General features: G+C 39.2%; 1 protein-coding gene across 6 annotated transcripts in view; it reads left to right on the forward strand.

Moving 5' to 3' along the window:
• The window catches only part of LOC143021928 (copine-8-like), a 758,082-nt gene that overhangs the window by 604,527 nt on the left and 130,120 nt on the right, over positions 1–23,435 (forward strand). For all 6 annotated transcript variants that reach the window (XM_076179807.1, XM_076179806.1, XM_076179811.1 and 3 more), the window contains exon 8: positions 14,839–15,009. In XM_076179807.1, the coding sequence (XP_076035922.1) occupies positions 14,839–15,009 (171 nt within the window). The remainder of the gene's footprint in view (positions 1–14,838; positions 15,010–23,435) is intronic.

The following is a 23,435-nucleotide window of genomic DNA, read 5'->3' on the forward strand; positions in this document are numbered from 1 at the left end:
GGAGAGTTGCTTTCCATCTAGCAACTCTCCCATGTAAGTCTTTGGAGTTAAAAAGATAGACTAGGGGTTGGTGGTCTGTTAGTATGGTAATCTTGTAGCCTAAAATGAGGTATTTGAAATGTTTAAGTGCCCAAACTATAGCTAACCCTTCTTTGTGAGTAGTAGAATAGTTACTCTCAGCCTTATTAAGGACTCTACTTGCGTAGGCTATGGGGTGCTCTTTGCCATTGTCATCTTTCTGTTGTAGGACTGCGCCTATTCCTTTAGAGGAGGCGTCTGTGTAAAGAAAGAATTCTTTCTTCATGTCAGGGAAAGCTAGTACAGGGGCTGTGGTCAGAGATTGTTTCAGTGTGTCGAAACTTTGTTGTTCTGTTTCTGACCATTGAAATGGTTCGCCTTTCCTTGTGAATTTGGTCAGAGGGGAAGCTATGTGTGCAAAATTGTGAATGAAGTGTCTGTAGTATGAGGCTAGCCCTATGAAACTTCGTGTTTCATTTGTGTTTCTGGGGATTGGGAAGGTGTTTATGGCATCTATTTTGTCTGTGTTTGTATGGATCCCCTTTGCATTCACTTTATGGCCTAGGAAGGTGAGTTCCTTCATGAGGAATCTACATTTCTTTAATTGAATCTTTAACCCCGTATGTTTGAGACGTTTGATGACAATCTCTAAAGTGTTAAGGTGGTCTCTTTCTGTGGGACTATATATAATGAGGTCGTCTAAATAGACGAATAATGAGACTCCTATCATGTCACTGAATATGCGGGTCATCAACCGTTGTTGGGTTGAGGGGGCGTTTTTAAGGCCAAAGGGCATACGTGAAAAATGAAAGTGTCCTTTGTCAGTGGAGAATGCAGTTATGGGTTTAGATTCTTCAGATAATTCCACTTGCCAGAAGGCAGACTTAAGGTCGATAGTGGAAAAAATTGTGTTATTGTTCCCTAATGATTGGAGGACGTCCTGCATGGCAGGTAGTGGGTGGGGGTCAGATTGAGTGAGGTGGTTGACTTTTCTAAAGTCCACCACAGGGCGTAAGGTTCCGTCTTTCTTAGGGACCAAAAAGAGGGGACTGTTCCATGGGGAGTCTGAATGGGAAATTACGCCTTGGTGTAACATCTCTTGTACATTGCTATTGACTTGGGATTTCCTACTGTGAGGAATGCGGTAAGTGGGTGTATGAAGGGGGAGTGTTAGGGGGGATTTGGATGTGATGTTTGATTATATCACATTTGCCTAGTGGTTCACCTTCTAAGGCGATAGCTGATCTATTCCTCTTTAGGAGAGCTAATAGCTCGTTATGAATTTCTCCGTCAGCTGATGTTATGATTTGGTCTGGATTGATCTTTGTCTGTTTTTGAGTTGCTTGATGGGTTTTCCTCTTGAGATTTAGAGAGGATGGTTTCTAGCGCTTTTTTGAATTTGCTTCTTGTCCCAGTGGCCATGTTAGTGGTAACTAGCGAGACATATATTACTTAATAGTTAGGTGAGAAGGGTGGTCTAGTTTAAAATAGTTAAGTTAGAAATAATTGGTATACAGTAACTAAGGGGGAATATGTTGTGCTTAGCTTTGTCAACGGTTATTAGGGATAATGGGATTACATATGTAAAATCATAAAAATATGTATATACATATAATAATATTTAAATGTGGAAATAATATGATAATATGTTTATAATAGTAAGGAGTTAAATATTTGGTAATGATAATATAATATTAATAACTATATATATATGGTTGGTTAACAGCAGTAATTATGGAATGTAGGTTACATTGATAAAAATGTTTAAGTAGAAAACAGAATTACTTGACTGAAGGAATGCATATGCATATGATAATAAGTAAAGGTCAGATCTAGTAAAGTTATTGCATATATATATATATATGAAATGGAATTAGGAATATATGAAATTTGCTATTTGATAAGTTGTAGCACTGTGTTAAGTTTAACCCCTTCCATACGGTGCCGCACACGTAGGCGTCATGGACTTAGATCTCAGTGGCAGCAGCCAATGCCAGCCGTACGACGTGTCGTAATAATACTCGCATCATAAAATATAGTCACCGCTTATATCGATCGTTCTCTCTTCACCCGTGAATTTTGATAACCATAGAAAATGCGATTACAAAAGAATTAGAAAGAATGTCATTATGGAGGGGCGACTACAATAAATATAATCAAGACGCCGATATGGCAGCCTCGCGAATACACTCGCTCCCCATGACGCCTACGTGTGCGGCACCGTATGGAAGGGGTTAAAATTAGAAATTACAAAATGTTTGTAACATGTTAGATTCTTCTAGCTAAAACAATGTTATGATTGTGTGGTTAGTGATATTGAGTGTTATACAATGGATATAATACAATAAATTTTTTTTTATATATATATAAAATATATACAATGTAAAAAGGTCATATAAAATATTGGGAAGAAAAATTATTTGATATTGGCAAAAAAATTATGTGATTATATTAGTTATTGAGAATTATTTTTAAAATATATTATTCTAAATAATAAATTGGGACAGTACAAGATAGAAGTATGCAAAAATGATTTTAACTTAGTTGTGTAACTTAATTAAGTGACTTAGTTTTATAATATGATAATGTTGTTTGAATTATTAAATCACTAAAGACTGAATTATTAATCAAAGAAGGGAAAAATTAGATTTTTAGTTATCTTTTAGTATTGGTGATATATATATGTAACTATAGAGTACCTTTATGGTTGTATTCACGATTATTAATAATTATATTTGATGTACGTGCCGGTCCGTCAGGTGTGGCTGTGGCGGCCCGTAGACTTGTTTGTCCTTACGTATGATGTGATTGGATGTGTGGAATCATTATTTCGTGGTAAGGCTTCCGGGGGGGTGTGTGCCTCATTGGTGTTCTCGTAAAAACAAAGGAGAAAGGCAGTATCAGAGGGGGGGATGGATGGGTTGGTTAATACTGGTATTGATAATATCAAGTATTTTGAAAGGTTGGTGTTTAGTTTACCTTGGTTAGAGGCGGTTAGATGATGTGGAGTTGGTGGCGATAACCTTGGTATTGTGCAAGGTGTGATATTTGCTTGAAGAGGGTTAAGACTTATTATTCTTTGTAGGGAATATCTTGTAGTATTTGGCTGCCACCAGGTGGTGAGAAGTGTAATTTTCACCACCGATACTAGACTGCAGAGTTTGGAGTTGGTGTAGAGGGGCGCGTGTGAGGAGTCCTCGATATTCTTTCTTCTGGTAGGTGTGGCGAATCAATTGGTTTTCTTCATTGGAGACGTGGGTGTGGCACCACTAGCTGCCACCAGATTGTATCCTCAACTGGTGTTGAAAGCATACATTTTACAGAAGTCGGGATGGTTAATCCAAACTCGATACAAGGTTCCTTTCCTTTATTCAAAGGATTCACTTCTTTCACAATACACTGGTATTAACTACATGTCTTTTCTATTTTATACAGTTAATTGTCTATATCACTACCCTTTTTGCACAATCCTTGTCATCGCACCAACTGGCGGTCCTGCCCGGTGCGTCTGGGTTTGATTCAGCGGAAACGCTGGATATGCAAAATTTCCAGGTCCCAGCAATTATATTTACACTGTTTTCAATGGGAGTATTTGGTCTCCCACAACCAGTATTCTTATACTTAATTATTAATTACATCCCATTTATTTATTATATAATATTTCCAAGGGGGAAAAGCTCGTTGTTATTGGGTTGTTCAACAATGTTGTGAGTTGGTGGTCGACTGCACTTATAAGTGTGCGTTCGTGTGTGTGTGTGTGTGTTGCCTGGTGGTCGCGCTGCTAGAGATTGATGGGTCAGCGAGATGTGTGTTGCATTGGACCTCGTGATGCTGAGTCGGCGTTTGATGCTTGTGGTGGACAGTGAGTGAGGAAGTGGGTTATATGACTGGGGTTATATTACTCGTCTTGTATATGAGGCGTATACACTATACACCCTTCATAGACAGTCAGACAAAACATACATACATATACCTACATATACCAAGGCTTTTTCCCCCTTACAAGGGAGGTAGCCACAAAGGAAAAGGCATAAAATCATTCCCACCCATTCCATCCCTGAATACACTCCACACCACCTCCACCCTCCCTCTTATCTTAGCACCTCCCGGATGACGGGTCATCCCTGCTCCCTGTCCACTGCCCTGGGTCAGAAGCAGTGTCGCAAGACACAGCACATCCACAGCAAGGCCGCTTCATTAAATGGGCGACCCCCCCTCTCTGTCCCCCCATGCATAAAAGGAGAAGACAGGGAGAAATCCCTTCGGGCTGCATCAAATTTTGCTCATACTACCTCACCCCCCATCCCCCCGCCCATTCCACCTCATGCATCACAACATCATCCATATACAACCATTCTCCATTCACCCCTGTCTTCTGTCCTCTCCCGTCCTTCCTGAACAGACATTCCCCTCTTCCCCAAAGCCCCCTTCACCCCATCCATCCACCTCATCCTTGGACGTCCCCTCATGTTCACTCCCTCCACATCTGCCTTCCATACCTCTTTTACTAGTCTTTCTTCACTCATTCTTTCCATGTGTCCAAACCATCCTAATACTCTTTCATCAACCCTATCTCCCAACTCCCTTTCCACCCCCGTTCTCCTCCTCACCTCCTCATTTCTCACTCTATCTAGCCTAGTAACCCCCATCATACTTCTCAGACAGCTCATCTCAAACACATTCAAACTCCTTCTCTCTTCCTCTCTTATGTTCCATGTTTCTGCCCCATATAGTGCTGTTGGCACAATCACTCCTTCATACAGTCTCCTCTTAGCATCCATTCCCAAATGTCTATTCCTCATTACACTCTTTAATCCACCAAGGCATTTACTCGCTTCTCTCAATCTACATTCTACCTACACCTTCACTCCACCTTTTCCTGCCACATTTGCACCCAAGTATCTAAAACTATCCCCTTCCTCCAGTCTTTCACCCTTATTGCTCACTTCCAGTCTACTGCCACATCCACCTTTTGTACATCTCATCACCTTACTTTTACCCACATTTATCTTTAGCTTTCTTCTATCACATACTCTCCCAAACTCTGTCACCAACTTCCTCAATCCCTCCTCTGATCCTGCCACAAACGCAGTGTCGTCCGCAAGCAACAGCTGGCTCACCTCCCACTTTTCTCCATTTTCTTTAACCATCTCCAATCCCTGACCCACTACCCTTGCATTTACCTCTCGCACCACCCCATCCATGTATAAGTTGAACAGCCAGGACGACATAACGCATCCTTGACGAAGTCCCACCTTTACCTCGAACCACTCACTCTCTCCATTTCTAATCCTGACACAAGCTCTACTACTCTCCTAAAAACTCTTGACAACTCCTAGAAGCTTTCCTCCTATCCCATATATCTGTATAACCTCCCACAATGCCTTTCTGTCTACCCTATCGTAAGCCTTTTCCAGATCCATAAAAGCCCAAAAAACATCCTTCCCTTTTCCTATAGCTTTCTCACATATCTGTCTTAACACAAAGATCTGATCTACACAACCTCTACCCATCCTGAATCCACACTGTTCTTCACCAATTACTCCCTCTGTTTCTCTCCTAATCCTCTTACTCAAGATCCTCCCATAAGCCTTCCGAACTACACTTAACAAACTAATCCCTCTGAAACTACTACATTCACACTTGTCCCCTTTTCCCTTGTAAAGTGGAACTATACAGGCACTCCTCCAGTCCTCCAGCACTCTACCCTCTCTCCAGCAAACATTAAACAACCTCACCAGCCAGTCCACCATCACTGTACCTCCTTTTTTTAGACATTCTGCATGGCATCCATCCAGACCAGGTACCTTACCTCCTTTCATCATCTTAACAACTGCCTTCACTTCATCCTTCCTTATTTCTCCTCCATTCTCCTCACTCATCACGGTCATTTTCTTAGCATTTCCCACTGCAACTATCTGTCCCTCCCTATCCTCCTTCACATTTAGCAACTCCCTAAAATACTCTGCCCATCTTCCCCTTACTGCCTTTTCTTCCATTATCATATCTCCATCTGCGCCTTTTACCTTTTCTTCTCTACTTGATTCGCCTCCTCTTCCTCTCTTAATTTCTTTCCAAAACATCCTTTTATTACTTTCAAAATTCTTTGTCATACTCTTACCCCACTTCACATCTGCTCTCCTCTTTGCCTCCTTTACCTTGTGCTTTACTTCTCTTTTCTTTTCTTTGTACCTCTCATATGACTCCCTCATCCTATTTTGTAACCAATCTGTGAAAGCTCGCTTCTTCTCTTCTACAACCTTCTTTGTTTCCTCATCCCACCATTCACTACCCTTCCTTCTATTTCCTCCCATCCTTCTTGTTCCACAGACCATCTTTGCACACTTTGTGACTCCCTCCTTGAACCATCCCCATTCCTCCTCCACACCTAGCTCCACTCTATCCTTCACTCCCTCCCACTCCTCCTTCAGCTTCTTTTTGTACTCCTTCTCCTTTTCCTTTTCATGTAAAGAGTTCACTCTAAGCATCTCCCTACCTTTTGTCCTTTTCCTCTTTCTCCATCTATCCTCCATTCTCAACTTACCTTCCAACAAAAAATGATCTGATATTCCCCCACCCACTCCCCTTAGCACATGTACATCCTTAACTCTTCCTATCATAATCCTATTTACCACTACATAATCCATCAATGCTCTATCTACCACCCTTACATCCACCACCCTCTCCCATGTGTACTTATGCTTGACTTTCTTCCAAAACACTGTATTTGCTATCATCAACTCTCTTTCTAGACACATTTCCACCATCAACTCTCCACTACAATTCTTTCCTGGAACTCCACATTTCCCAACCACTCCATCGATTGGACCATTTCCTACCCTAGCATTAAGGTCTCCCAGTACTATTACATTGACATTTCTCCCTAAATCCTCTATGCACTCATTAATACATAATACATAATCTCAAGCATTCATCTGCCTGTGGCCCTGATAACATAAGTAACACCTAAAACACATTGGACCACAAGGTATACAAGCACTCACAAACATTGCAAACTTCAGCTATTCACACAACACTATACCCGACATCTGGAAGCATGGTAAAATAATCACCATTCCAAAACCGAACAAAGACCCAACAATCCCAACATTGCACCGCCCAATCACACTTCTCTGCACCCCCTCTAAAGTCATTAAACGCCTAATACTTAAACTTGTTACACCACATATTCCCCTTGCTGACTCACAACACGGTTTTAGGCCACTATACTCCACAAACACTCTTCTGATAAACTTCACACAAAGAATTTTAGATGGCATCAATTCAGATAGGCCCCACCACAGAACACTTCATATAACATTAGACATTAGTAAAGCTTTTGATGCTATCCCCCACCACAACCTAACAAATAAAATATATAACACAGACATGCACAATAACACCAAAAGATGGCTGGCCAATTATCTGGCAGGTAGGAATGCTTACGTGTCATATAATGGCCAATCATCGCACATCAGAAACATTAAGAATGAAGTACCACAGGGCTCTGTTCAATCCCCCATGCTCTTTAATCTATACATACCCGGTACATGACTTACCCACACCAGACACCTCAGAAATACAAATCTCTTCCTACGCAGACGACATAACAATTACATGCACGCATCGTAACACAGACAAAGCTGCAGAAATAATCCAGCCATACCTTGACACACTCAACACATGGTTTATCACAAACAGACTCAAAATAGCTCCAACCAAATCTACAGCAACACTTCTCACCAACTGGACAAAAGAACACAAATACATACCTCATCTCTACATCAACAACACTCTAATACCACACACAAACACACCGAAAATTCTTGGTGTAACATATGATACATCCATGTCTTTCAAACAACACATCACAAACATAAAAAAACAGATGCACACCTAGACTTAACCTCTTCACTCCGGGGCACATCACACGTCTGGCAGCATTAGCTGTCCGACGTGCGATGTTGCGTCATAATAATCGCATTATAAAAAATAGTCAGTGCTCAATCGTTCATTCTCTTTCACCCGTGTATTTTGATAGCCATAGAAAATTGATGAAGCCAGTTTAGAGAGAATGGAAATTACGTAGGTACGACTACAATAAATATAATCAAGATGGTGACGTCGTGTATCCCCTTCATATGGCGGTTCATAATAAATGTCACTGGTTTCTTTTCTTTATTGTTCACAATTTTTTCTATGTTTCTACACTAAGCCAATCACCTCCTAGTTCTATATTACAATTTGCACATGGTTATTACAAGGTACGTCTCATCGGACCGACTCCTCTCCGAGCTCCGTGCATTGCCTTAAGAAGGCCGGAAACTCGTTTTGTGAGGTGCCACGCTCGTATAAACTTAAGAGTTTATGCGAGCGAGATTTAGTTCGTTACATCTTATTATAATTTACATTTATGATTTATAATTTAGTCTGGCAGCCAGACTATGGTATATATCCAGGGGAGGTTCGTCAGTATACGTAATAATGTGTTTATTACTGTGTGGTTATTTGTGTGATCGCGTGTGTATGTCGCCTGGTGGCGCGGCAGGAAGTGCTTTGTCGGCAGATTGGTCAGCGAAATGATGCTTGACCGTCGGCGGACAGTGAGTGAGTGAGTGAGGGAGTGAGTGGGTTATATGACTGGGCGATACTACTTGTCATGTATATGAGGCGTATACAGTCGGCATCATCGAGTACCCACTTGCTCCTCATGCCGCCAACATAGGCGTCTCACCGTATGGAAGTGGTTAACACACTTTAGTCAATCACTGCACAACATTTGGACAAAACAAAGAAACTAATACAACAATATACAAACAATGCATATGCTCAGTGATGAATTATGTGAGCCCTGCATGGGCTCCTAATCTCAGTGAGACACACCACAACACCCTTCAAATCATACAAAACAAAACCCTAAAAACAATTACAGGCTGCACAAATACAACACCTACAGACCATTTACACCATGAAACAAAAGTCCTCAAAGTCAAGGACCACCTCGACATGAGAGGCACACAAACACTTGCTGCAGCCATCACAAACACATCACACCTGCTACACTACAGAGCAGAACACCCACACACACCAAGAAACATTAGAACAACACCCAAAGACCTGTATCACACACAGATACTCTCTTCTCTTCCTCCACAACCACCAAATACCAGCCTCCGGAAACATATTCATAATCATATCACTCACTGCTCCATTAACACACTGAAAGACAACACACTGCTGCATGCCAGACCCCCTGATATCCACCCTTCTGAATCCTCTCTCCCACGAAAGGACAGAGTCCACCTGGCCAGACTGCGGTGCGCCCACCACCCAGCACTTCTAAGCTACCAGAAGAGGCTGGATGACCGCATTGTGAACAGCTGCCCAGGATGTAACACTTCACCCTATACTATACAACACATAATGGAAGACTGCATTATACACAATCATGCACGCAAACAACACAACATACACTCTATAAAGGATTTGTGGGAAAACCCAGTTTCGGCTGTAGCATTCCTTGGGGAGACGGGACTGCTCGGACAGACAGTCTAGGGAACGACAACAACAACAACTTATACATGGATGAGATGGTGTGAGAGGTAAATGCAAGGGTGGTGGGTCAGGGATTGGAGATGTTAAAAAAAAATGGAGAAAAGTGGGAGGTGAGCCAGCTGATTTTTGTAGACGACACTGCGCTTTTAGCAGGATCAGAGGAGGGATTGAGGAAGTTGGTGACAGAGTTTGGGAGTGTGTGTGAAAGAAGAAAGTTAAAGATAAATGTGGGTAAAAGTAAGGTGATGAGATGTATAAGGGCTGAACGTGGCAGCAGACTGGAAGTGAGCATTAAGGGAGAGCGACTGGAGGAAGTGGATAGTTTTAGATACTTGGGTGTGAATGTGGCAGGAAAGGGTGGAGTGGGGGTGGAGGTAGAATGTAGATTGAGAGAAGCGAGTAAATGCCTAGGTGGATTAAAAAGTATAATGAGGAATAGACATTTGGGAATGGAGACTAAGAGGAGACTGTATGAAGGAGTGATTGTGCCAATAGCACTGTATGGGGCAGAAACATGGAACATAAGAGAGGAAGAGAGAAGGAGTTTGAATGTGTTTGAGATGAGGTGTCTGAGAAGTACGATGGGGGTTACTAGGCTGGATAGAGTGAGAAATGAGGAGGTGAGGAGGAGAACAGGGGTGGTAAGGGAGTTGGGAGATAGGGTGGATGAAAAAGTATTGGGATGGTTTGGACACATGGAAAGAATGAGTGAAGAAAGACTAGTAAAAGAGGTGTGGAAGGCAGATGTGGAGGGAGTGAACATGAGGGGGTGACCTAGGATGAAATGGATGGATGGGGTGAAAGAGGCTTTGGGGAAGAGGGGAATGTCTGTTGAGGAGAGGAGAGGACAGAAGACAGGGGTGAGTGGAGAATGGTTGTATATGGATGATGATGTGATGCATGAGGTGGAATGGGCAGGGGAATGGGGGTGAGGTAGTATGTGTGAGAAAAATTTGACGCAGCCCGAAGTGATTTCTCCCCGTCTTCTCCTTTTCTGCATGAGGGGATAGAGGGGGGGGGGGTTGCCGATTTAGTGAACTGGCCTTGCTGTGGATGTGCTGTGTCTTGTGACACTGCCTCTGACCCAGGGCAGTGGACAAGATGCAAGGATGACCCGTCATCCAGGAGGTGCCAAGGTAAGAGGGAGGGTAGAGGGTGGAGTAGAGTGTATTTAGGGATGGAATGGTTGGGAATGGTTTTTATGCCTTTTTTCTTTTTGGACCTCCCTTGTAAGGGTATATGTATGGTATATGTATGTAAGTATATTTCATTCTTAACCATTCTCTACTCTTTTCTCTCTCTGACCTTCTTCCCTGCTCTTCAGACATTACCCTTCTACTCAAAGCCCCCTTGACCCCGTCCATCCATCCATCTCAGTCTTGGTCTTCTCCTTAAGTTCACTTCATCCACCTCTGCCTTCCACTCTTTTCACTATTCTTTCGTCATTCTTTCTTTCCATGTGCTCAAATTATCCCAATATTCTATTGTCCACCCTGTCTGGCAGCTTTCTTTCCATCCTTGCTCTCCTCACCTCCTCATTTCTTACTCTATCCTCATGATGCCCCCATACTTCTCAAACACTTCATCCCAAACACTCAAAAAGGATAGTTATAGAAGAGACATGAAAAAAAAAACGGTTTTCCACAGTGGTGGATATCTGGAACAAACTGGGTAAAACAATAGTATGTGCAAAAAATATACACAAATTTAAGAGCAAATTAGACACTGGAAGATACAAAGATGGGACACCACAAGCATAGCTCCCTTTCCCATAAGATACAACTTTGTAAATACATCGAAATTTCTATTTTCTGTCACCCTTAAATTTCAAGTCTCTGCCCCAGACAGTGTCATAAGGCACAATTTCCCCTTCATACAGTCATCTCTTCATATCCATCCCCAGTTATTTAGTTTTCATGACATTTTTCATTCCCCTAAGATAATTATTAGTTTCCTCACTCTCCAGTTTACCTCCACTCCTACAACTCATTTCCCTGCTACATGTCAATATTTAAAACTATATATCAAGGGCCCCCATACAAGGGAGGTAGCCAAGTCAAAAGGCACGTACCCACTCCCACCCATTTCACTCCCATCCACCACCCCTTCCTCCCTCTCATCTGAGCTCCTGGATGATGGGTCATCCCTATATCCCGTCCACTATCCTGGGTCAGAAGCAATATAGCAAGACATGGTAGAGACACATTCAAAACTGTCCACATCATTTACCTCTCTCATACAAGAATTGCTTCCAACTTACTAGCACCCTCTTCCTTTGTACATCTCATCACCTTGCTTTCACCCACATTCACTTTCAACTACTTTTTGTCACATACCTTCCCAAACTCAGCCACCAACCGCCACAGACCCACATCATTTACCTCTCTCATACAAGAATTGCTTCCAACTTACTAGCACCCTCTTCCTTTGTACATCTCATCACCTTGCTTTCACCCACATTCACTTTCAACTACTTTTTGTCAACCAACCGCCACAGACCCAGCCTCAAGTGCACTGTCATTAGCAAACATCAACAGGCTCAATTTCTACTTTCAGTTTCTCTAACCATCTCCAGTCCTCTTCACATCACCTTCACGTCTAGCTCTCATACCACCCCATCCATGTACACATTGAAGCCATGCTGACATAACACAACCATGATACAGTCCCTGATTCACCTCATACTTCTTATTTTTACCATTCCCAACCCTGACACAAGCTCCACTACTCGTATAGAAATTTTTGACTGCCCTGAACAGCTTTCTCCTTATCTCATATATCTGCAAGACCTCCCACAATGCCTTCCTGTCTACCATGTCATAAATCTTCCCGAAATCCATAAAGGCCCAAAAAAAAAACATCCTAACCTTTTGGAAACATTCACAAATCTGCCTTATCACAAAAATTTGGTCCACGCATCCTTTACCTTTTGTAAACCCACACTGTTTCTCACCAATTATTCCCTCTGTTCTTCTCCTAATCCTTTCAATTAACAGCCTCCCATATGTTTACATTCAACAAACCTGACCCCTCCAAAATTACTACATTCACATTTGTCCTCTTTTCTTTTGTAAAACAGAACTGTACACACACTCTTTCAGTCCTCCAGCTAATCCCTCCCTCAGACACAGATTAAACAACCTCACCGGGCAGTCCATTATAAATGCTTCTCCCTTTGTCAGACACTCCACATTACACCCATCCAAACCAGGCACCTAACTCACTTTCTTTATTTCAGTTGCTCCTTATTGCTTTTCCTTTTGCCCAGTCATTTTCTTCTCCCATCACAGCCATTTTCCTCACATCTCCCACTGACAATCAATCCATCCCAAGCCTTTTCCACATTCAGCATTTCTTTCAAAAACTCTACCCCATCTTCTCCTTACTGCTTTTACTTCCATTAACATCTATCCATACACACCCTCCCCTCTTCCTATCTACCTAACTCATCCTCTTCACTCTCTTCACTTCCTTCCAAAACATCTTCATTCTTTTAAAAAATATGTATCAGATTCCTACCTCACCCTGCATCTTCCTTCCACTTTAGATTACATTATCAGTGTTATGGTAGGTATTGGATCAAGGTCAGGGAAATAGAAGCTTATGAGGGTAGCACATGATGTAAACAAAATACCCCTGCACCTCCACACACAGCCAGTTTAGCTTCAGATCTGGAAGGTCATGTGTGTTGAACCTTTTAAACTTTTACTCAAGAGTGATTGATGTGTTGCAAGAGAGAGAGGGGTGGGTTGACTGTGTGTACCTGGACTCAGGAAAAGCATTTGATAAAGTACCTCACAGCCAACTGATATGGAAATTGGAATATGTTGAAGGACTGAGAGGCAAACTACCAGAATGGATTAAAGACTTTTTGAAGGAAAGATACACGAGGACAGTAGTAAAGGAAAAGATGTCAAGCTGGAAAGCAGTAATGAGTGGAGTTCTACAATGTTCAGTGCTTACACCAATAATGTTTCATGTCTATGTTAATGACATGATGGAAGGAATAACAAGCTATGCCAACATGTTTGCAGATGATGCAAAAATCATAAGAGTGAAAAATGAGGAGGACAGTAGAATATTGCAAAAATATCTAGATACTATTTTTGCATGGAGCCAAGAATGGGAAATGAAGTTCAATACCAAAAAATGCAAAGTAGTGGAAATGGGTAAGAGCAGTAAAAGGCAATCCTTAAACTATTCCTTGGGAAGCAAACACATTACAAAAGCAAAAGAGGAGAATGATTTGGGAGTGTTGATAAAAGACAACCTGTCACCTGACAGACATATCAGCAGGATTGTGGGAGAGACATATGGACTACTGCAGAAGATTAAAGTGGTGTTCAGTTATATGGATGAAGAGATGAAAAAACTCATCAAAACCCTGATACGTCCAAGACTGGAATATGTGTCAGTAGTATTGTCCCCACACAGAGTGAAGGATATAAACAAGATTGAGAGAATTCAAAGGGCTGCAACCAAACTGGTCCCCAGCCTAGCAGATAAACCATATGAGGAAAGACTAAAGGTACTGAATCATCCAACCTTGAAATATTGAAGAGAAAAAGGTGACATAATTACAGTGTTCAGGTCACTAAAGGGAATTGATTGCTTTGATAGAACAGATCTGATTAAGGATGGGAAGGCTTTGAGAAGTCATGGAAGTAAATTAAGAATGACCACATGTCAAAAGTATGTGAAGAAATAGTTTTCCATATAGATGTATAATTATGTGGAATAGCTTAAAAGGTGATATAGCCCAAGCTCAAACAATACACAAGTTCAAATCTAAATATGATAATCAGAAATAGATTAAGTTGCAGCCATACATGAATTTGAGTCCAGTTATGTTAGAAAATAGGAGACGGGACCCAATGAGTGTTGTTCCTTTCCTGTATACTACAGTTGTTAAATACACATCATCCGTTTGTACCACTATAACCTCTCTCCCCACATCCTCCACTTCTTTTTCACTAGTTTGTGCCCACTGAACTCTCAGCTTCTCATTCCTTCTCTCCAGTGTCAACATGTCAGTTTTCCTGTCCTTGTGTGCATTTAGCAATTGTTTGAAGTACTACCTTTTATAGCCTTGGGACTGATCAGTACATCAAAAGCAGATATGCACATGCAAAAGCATAAGATATTAGCTCTTACCAGGGCTGCCACATGGACACAAGACATATTCAGCAGGTAGTCAGAGCATAGTTTATAAAGCTTGTCATGGTGCCAAAGGTGTATATTTTTTTTACCTTGTTTGGCCCTCAGACATGCCTGATACACGGAAGGCCTTGGTAGAAGCTTCATCTCTGCCAATGTCTGTGATCATTGTGGGTGTTGGCAATGAGGACTTTTCTGCAATGGAACTTCTAGATGGTGATGAAAAACGTCTCAGTTTTGGTGGCCGGTATGCTGAAAGAGATATTGTACAGTTTGTGGGTAAGTGTGAATTATTTGGTTGGCTGTTATATTTGTATGAATGCTTAAAATATAAATTGTTGATAGAACTTTGTTTTTTATTTTGTATTTATTTGTACATGATGATTATCTTTGTATTTGAAAGTAGAGTCAAGAAAGATTAATACACTTACAATTAATCTGCAAAACCAGTGGTATCACAAGGCATAAATAATTTATGCCTTTTGAGTCACTGAACTACCGCTGGTACTGTGATATATATAGGTAATAGAAAATTATATGCAAAATCATTTCAACACACTGACACATAAGAAAGGGGGATAACCAGGGAGGAATAAAGAAGGTATGTGGTTACACCAATATAAACAAAGGGACAGCCCTGCCAACTAGCAGTCAACTTGTGAAGCAGCAATTCATGTTCACTCCTGCTGCAACTTTATTCACAGCACATGGGACTCACAGACTGAGTCTGCTGCAATGGATTTTGTCAGTTGCTTCTGATATCCGTTAAATGGAGGTTGTTAAAACGAGGGATGAGTGTATACATATATATGTGTGTGTTTGTGTATGTACCTATCTATATACCAAGGACCTCTTCTCCCTTATAAGGGAGGTAGCCAGCCAAGACATACTCCCACTTGACTCCCAACCATCACCCATTGTTTCCTTCTCATCTTTAACTCCTTGTAGATGAAGGGTCCTCCCTGTTAACTGCTCATTCATTGCCTGGGTCAGAAGCAATGTAATAAGTATAAGTACATATATATATATATATATATATATATCTCTATATAAATATATATTTATATATAAAAATACATATATATATAATATATATATATATATATATATATATATATATATATATATATACACACACACATATATATATACATGTGTATTTATCTATATACAAAGAAGTAGCCAGTCAAAGCACACACCAGAAACAAAATATATGTATGTACACCTAGGAGGTATCTTAATCCAACACTCGCCAACCACCTCTTGTGTGGACGTTTGGGCCCAGGACATACATACATACATATACCAAGGCTTTTTCCCCCTTACAAGGGGGGTAGCCAAAAAGAAAAAGGCATAAAATCATTCCCACCCATTCCATCCCTGAATACACTCCACACCCCTCCACCCTCTCTCTTATTTTAGCACCTCCTGAATGACCGAAGGGATTTCTCCCCGTCCTCTCATTTTATGCAATGGGGGGACGGAGAGGGGGGGTCGCCGACTTAACGAAGCGGCCTTGCTGTGGATGTGCTGTGTCTTGCAACACTGCTTCTGACCCAGGGCAGTGGACAAGGTGCAGGGATGACCCGTCATTCAGGGCCCAGGACATAAAAACCATTAATTCCTGAAATGGCTGTTGGCATGTGTTGGATTAAGAGATCTAGGTGTAAAGTGTATGAATAATATTTTTATGCATTTGTAAAAAAATAAATGCAGTTCCAACAAGTTAACCAATAATTCCAATAATTTTTGGAATGTGTGTGTGTGTATTTACCTAGTTGTATTTACCTAGTTGTATTTTACGGGAAGGGGAGCTATGCTCGTGGGGTCCCGTCTTCATATCTCATTTTATCTAAACTATTTTTAAATTCATGTATTGTCTTTGCACACACCACTTTCTCATCTAACTTGTTCCAACTGTCTATTACTCTGTGAGGAAAGCTGTTCTTTTTCAAATCTCTTCTATAGCTGTCTTTTTTTATTTTCTTTCCGTGTCCTCTTGTATTTCTGTCATCCCATTTTATCAGATTCTCTCTATCAGTAATTTCCATGCCTTTCATGATTCTGTAAATAGCTATCAAATCTAATCTCCTCTCTTCTTTGCTCTAGTGTCTGTAGTTCAAATTTTTCTAGTCTCTCTTCATATGATAGTTTTGAGAGTGTTGGTGCCAATTTTGTAATTGCTCTTTGTATTCTTTAAAGTTTTTTTATACATTTTTTTGTACTTGGTGACCATATCGTTGCTGCATATTCCAATCTTGGTCTTATCAGGGTGATTAGGATTTTCTTCACCATTTCTTCATCCAGGTATGTAAATGCAACTTTGATTGTTCTTATTAGATTATAAGTCTCTCCAAAAATCTTATTTATATGTTTCTCAGGTGACATATTATTCATAACAATGACTCCCAGGTCCTTCTCATTTTCTACTTTTTTTATTCCTTCTTCTCCCAATTTATATGCTCCTGTTATTCTGTTTTTGCTTTTTCCAAATTCCATTATACTACACTTTTTAGTATTGAACTCCATCTCCCACTTCCTACTCCATTCCTGTACTTTATTTAGATCACTCTGTAGTGATTCACAATCTTCTTCTGTTTTCACTCTTTTCAGTAGTTTTGCATCATCTGCAAAGAAGCTCATATAGCTTTCAATTCCTTCATCCATATCATTAATATATATAGCAAACATTATTGGGGCCAGAACTGTTCCCTGCGGAACACCGCTTATTACTTCATCCCATTTTGAGTGTTGGTTTCTTATCACTACTCTCATTTTTCTTTCTTGCAAAAAGTCTTCCATCCAATTTAGCAGTTTGCCCTGTATTCCTCCTTCAGTTTCTAATTTCTTAAGCAACTTCTTATGTGGTACTTTGTCAAAAGCTTTCTTTAGGTCTAGAAATGCACAGTCCGCCCATCCATCTCTTTCTTAAAATATAAATTGTTGATAGAACTTTGTTTTTTATTTTGTATTTATTTGTACATGATGATTATCTTTGTATTTGAAAGTAGAGTCAAGAAAGATTAATACACTTACAATTAATCTGCAAAACCAGTGGTATCACAAGGCATAAATAATTTATGCCTTTTGAGTCACTGAACTACCGCTGGTACTGTGGTATATATAGGTAATAGAAAATTATATGCATACATACATATTAAATTGGTGACGCATGATCGTCCTTGTCTGAATCCAAATTGCCTTGGATTTAACACTTTTTTTTTCTAAATATTTTACCCATCTACTTTTGATAATTCTTTCACAAATTTTTGCTATTGTACTTGTTAGAGAGACTGGTCTATAGTTGGTAGGTTCTTCTTTATTTCCTCCTTTATATAGAGGTACTATATTTGCTTTTTTCCAATCTTCTGGAACTTTTCCTTCTTTCAAGGAACTGTTTATTATGCTATGTATTTTGTCTGCCAGTTCATTCCTGCATTCTTTCAGAATCCAGTTTGCTATTTCATCTGGTCCATGCGATTTTCTGACATCCAGATTACTCAAGTGTGTCAATATTTCATTCTTTGTTACTTCTATTTCTTCCATAGGGGGGACTTTCTCTTTCCATTTGTTCTCTTCAGGTTGTATGTTCTCCCGTGTAAACACTGATTTAAAATGCTTGTTCATAATTTCCGCCATTTCCATTTCCTCAGTGTATTCAACTCCCCCTTGTCTTAATTTCTTCAAGTCTTGTTTGTTTTTCAGTTTATTGTTTACAAATCTGTAGAATAGTTTTGGTTGATCTTTACACTTTTCTATGACATCTTTTACATATTTTCTCTTTTCCTCTCTGCACGTTTGTACATATTCATTTCTATAACAGGTATATATTTTCCATTTTTCAGGTCTTCTGTCCTTTTTCCATTTGGTCCAGGCTTTGTCTCTTATGTCTTTTAACTCCCTACAGCTTTTGTTGTACCAGCATTTTACATATTCTTTTTCTTGTTTTTGTCTTGGGACATACTTTTCCACTCCTTTTTTGTAAATTTTTGTCAAAATATTCCATTTCTCTTCTATTGTTGTTTCTTCTTTGTATATTTCTCCCCAGTTTTCTTGTTGAAAGAATTCTCTTATTTTATCAAAGTTTGTTTTTTCATACATCATTCTTCCTTTTCTATATTGTTCATTTCTTTTCATATATTTTTCTTCATTAAGTTCCAGTTCAATCAATATGTGGTCACTTTTACTTATTGGTGTTTTATATTCAATCTTGTCCACTATTCTAGGTTCAGATGTAATTATTAGGTCTAGTCTCGATGGCTCTTCTTCATTTCTATACCTAGTGTTTTCCTGTATCCATTGTGTCATTGTATGGTCAGTAATCATCTCAAGTAGAGCGTTTCCCCATGAGCCGTCTCCACCCTTTACTGTCATTTCTTCCCAGCAGATTTCTTTGCAATTAAAGTTGCCCATCATAACTATTTTTCCTCCATCTTCCATTATTTTGTTTAATGCTATCTTTGTGTTCTCTAACATACTTTTATGTTCACTCTCTTTCCATGAGGCTGTTTTCGGGGGCACATAATTTATCACAAACTTTCTGCTCTTCTTATCTCTGTCTTCTACTTCCATCATTATCATCTCTACTGTATTCTTTCCATATGTGACACACTTCACGTTTATATCCTTCTTAGTCAGGAACATAACTCCACCCCCTTGCTTTTTCTCTCTGTTTCTAATCCAATAATTATATGCATCATGTCCTACACTGTTGGGTGGTAGTGGACCTTTTAATTTTGTTTCTACAATTCCCATTATGTCTGGTTCTTTTTCCTTCAAATAATCATTCAGTTCATTCAATCCTGTTATTAATCCATCTATATTTGTGTAAGACACTCTTAGTTTTCTGCCACTTCCATTGTGTTCTCTGTTTCCCTTTTGTTTTTCTCTTGTATGTCGACTTTCTTTAGTTTCATATTCACTACTCTCCAATAGAATCTCTCTTTTTCTGACTCTGTTCTGTTCTCATTTTTTTCCTTAGCTTTAAGTCTTTTCATTTTTTCTTCCTCTCTTTCCTCTTTATTCATTTCCCTTTTTATCCATACCTTTTTGTATTGTTCACTTATTGCTAGTTTCCCTGTTTTGGATAAGATATTCTCTGCCATCGTTTGTGACTTGAATTTAATCTTAATTGGTCTGGTCTTGTCTGTGCTATACTTTCCAAGTCTAAATTTCTCTTCGATTTGCTTTATAATTTCTGGTTCATCTTCCTGTACTGATTCTAGTAATTGGCTTACTTTTTTGTTTTCTTCTTTGATTCTTGTGGTTCTATCTGGGTTGTGTTTCTCTTCCATTCCTAATATAATTATACATTTCTTCTTGTCTGCTAAATCTCTTACTATATTCTCCTTTTGTCTCATCACTTTAATAACTGAGTCTTCAGTATGTTCTTTCAATTGCTGTTTGATTATGTCAGTGAATGAAACTTTGTTTTCTTCTTGGGTTGTCTTCCAATTTTTAGCTTTAGTTATGGTTTCTCTGTTTTCTTTACTATTCCTCTTCAATTCCTCATTCTCCACCTTTACTTCTCTTAACTGTCTTTTTAGGTCTTCTATTTCATCAGTTAAGTTTTTGTTCGCCTTCTAGTTTTTCCAATTTTTCAAACCTGTCGGCAATTTTAGTCATCTTGCCAAACCTAACTTCCCAGTTGTCAGACATTTGTTGAAGTTTTTCCTCCAGTTTTTTCAGTTGGGGGAGGTTGGTATCCGCCGCCCTTTCATTAAATCCTTGGAAATTATCATCCTCACCTTCCATTGAACTGCTTTTATCTATGTTTCTGATCTTTACATTTTTATTAGACATTTCGTCGTCACTCAGCTGATCGGGGGGCCATTTCTTGTTTACATTACGTCTGTCTGCCTGGGCCAAGTCTTCTCCTTCCTCATTTCCTTCCATTTCCCTCAGCAATCCCTCCCCTTCTCCTCTTTCCCTACTTTCCCACTACCCCATGAGCAATTTCCCCCCCACCCTGCAAATACAATAGGTACTTCCTTTGCTTTAGTATTTTCGAATTTTCACTTTTTCTTCAGAACATCCTCTACGCCGTCCGTTCGTTGAAGTGTGTGTGTGTATGTGTGTGTGTGTGTTTGTTTGTATGGAGCAGTCAACATATGTATTTACCTAGTTGTATTTTACGGGACGAGAGCTATGCTCATAGTGACCCATTTTCGTATCTCTCCGCATCCAGTTTATTCTTAAATTCTTGTATAGTTTTGGTACTCACTGGGTCTCCGTTTAGTTTGTTCCAGACATCAATCACTCTATGTGGGAAGCTATTCTTTTTTTCAAATCTCTTCTGTAACTGTCCTACTTTAGCTTCTTTTCGTGTCCTCTTGTTTCTCTTCTGTCCCATTTTAATAAGTCGTCTCTATCAAGAATTTCCATCCCTTTCATAATTCTGTAAATGGTCAACAAATCACCTCTTTTTCTTCTCTGTTCCAGTGTTAGTCAATGTGATTCTCCAATCTTTGTTTGTATGTCAAATTTGAGTGTGTAGGTGCAATTTTTGTTGCTGCTCTTTGAATTCTGTCTAATTTCTTTTTGTATTTACCTAGTTGTATTTACCTAGTTGTATTTTACGGGAAGGGGAGCTATGCTCGTGGGGTCCCGTCTTCATATCTCATTTTATCTAAACTATTTTTAAATTCATGTATTGTTTTTGCACACACCACTTTCTCATCTAACTTGTTCCAACTGTCTATTACTCTGTGAGGAAAGCTGTTCTTTTTCAAATCTCTTCTATAGCTGTCTTTTTTTATTTTCTTTCCGTGTCCTCTTGTATTTCTGTCATCCCATTTTATCAGATTCTCTCTATCAGTAATTTCTATGCCTTTCATGATTCTGTAAATAGCTATCAAATCTCCTCTCTTCTTTGCTCTAGTGTCTGTAGTTTAAGTTTTTGTAGTCTCTCTTCATATGATAGTTTTGAGAGTGTTGGTGCCAATTTTGTAATTGCTCTTTGTATTCTTTAAAGTTTTTTTATACATTTTTTTGTACTTGGTGACCATATCGTTGCTGCATATTCCAATCTTGGTCTTATCAGGGTGATTAGGATTTTCCTCACCATTTCTTCATCCAGGTATGTAAATGCCACTTTGATTGTTCTTATTAAATTATAAGTTTCTCCAAAAATCTTATTTATATGTTTCTCAGGTGACATATTATTCATAACAATGACTCCCAGGTCCTTCTCATTTTCTACTTTTTTTATTCCTTCTTCTCCCAAATTATATGCTCCTGTTATTCTGTTTTTGCTTTTTCCAAATTCCATTATACTACACTTTTTAGTATTGAACTCCATCTCCCACTTCCTACTCTATTCTTGTACTTTATTTAGATCTCTCTGTAGTGATTCACAATCTTCTTCAGTTTTCACTCTTTTCAGTAGTTTTGCATCATCTGCAAAGAAGCTCATATAGCTTTCAATTCCTTCATCCATATCATTAATATATATAGCAAACATTATTGGGACCAGAACTGTTCCCTGCGGGACACCGCTTATTACTTCATTCCATTTTGAGTGCTGGTCTCTTATCACTACTCTCATTTTTCTTTCTTGCAAAAAGTCTTCCATCCAATTTAGCAATTTACCTTGTATTCCTCCTTCATATTCTAATTTCTTAAGCAACTTCTTATGTGGTACTTTGTCAAAAGCTTTTTTTAGGTCTAGAAATGCACAATCAGCCCATCCATCTCTTTCTTGTATTATATCTATTAGCCTTGAATAGAAACATATTAAATTGGTGACGCATGATCGTCCTTGTCTGAATCCAAATTGCCTTGGATTTAGTACGTTGTTTTTTTTCCAAGTATTTTACCCATCTACTTTTGATAATTCTTTCACAAATTTTTGCTATTGTACTTGTTAGAGAGACTGGTCTATAGTTGGTAGGTTCTTCTTTATTTCCTCCTTTATATATAGGTACTATATTTGCTTTTTTCCAATCTTCTGGAACTTTTCCTTCTTTTAAGGAACTGCTTATTATGCTATGTATTTTGTCTGCCAGTTCATTCCTGCATTCTTTCAGAATCCAGTTTGCTATTTCATCTGGTCCATGCGATTTTCTGACATCCAGATTACCCAAGTGTGTCAATATTTCATTCTTTGTTACTTCTATTTCTTCCATAGGGGGGACTTTTTCTTTCCACTCAATCTCTTCAGGTTGTATATTTTCCCTTGTAAACACTGATTTAAAATGTTTGTTCATAATTTCTGCCATTTCCATTTCCTCAGTGTATTCAACTCCTCCTTGTCTTAATTTCTCCAAGTCTTGTTTGTTTTTCAGTTTATTGTTTACAAATCTGTAGAATAGTTTTGGTTGATCTTTACACTTTTCTATAACATCTTTTTCATATTTTCTTTTTTCCTCTCTGCACTTTTGTACATATTCATTTCTATAACCAGTATATATTTTCCATTTTTCAGGTCTTCTGTCTTTTTTCCATCTGGTCCAGGCTTTGTCTCTTTTGTCTTTTAACTCCCTACAACTTTTGTTGTACCAGCATTTTACATATTCTTTTTCTTGTTTTTGTCTTGGGACATACTTTTCCACTCCTTTTTTGTAAATTTTTGTCAAAATATTCCATTTCTCTTCCACTGATGTTTCTTCTTTGTATATTTCTTCCCAGTTTTCTTGTTGGAAGAATTCTCTTATTTTATCAAAGTTTGTTTTTTCATACATCATTCTTCCTTTTCTATATTGTTC

The sequence above is a fragment of the Oratosquilla oratoria genome, chromosome 43, assembly GCF_046742065.1.
Source record: "Oratosquilla oratoria isolate Oo_2021 chromosome 43, ASM4674206v1, whole genome shotgun sequence".
NCBI classification, from domain to species: domain Eukaryota; kingdom Metazoa; phylum Arthropoda; class Malacostraca; order Stomatopoda; family Squillidae; genus Oratosquilla; species Oratosquilla oratoria.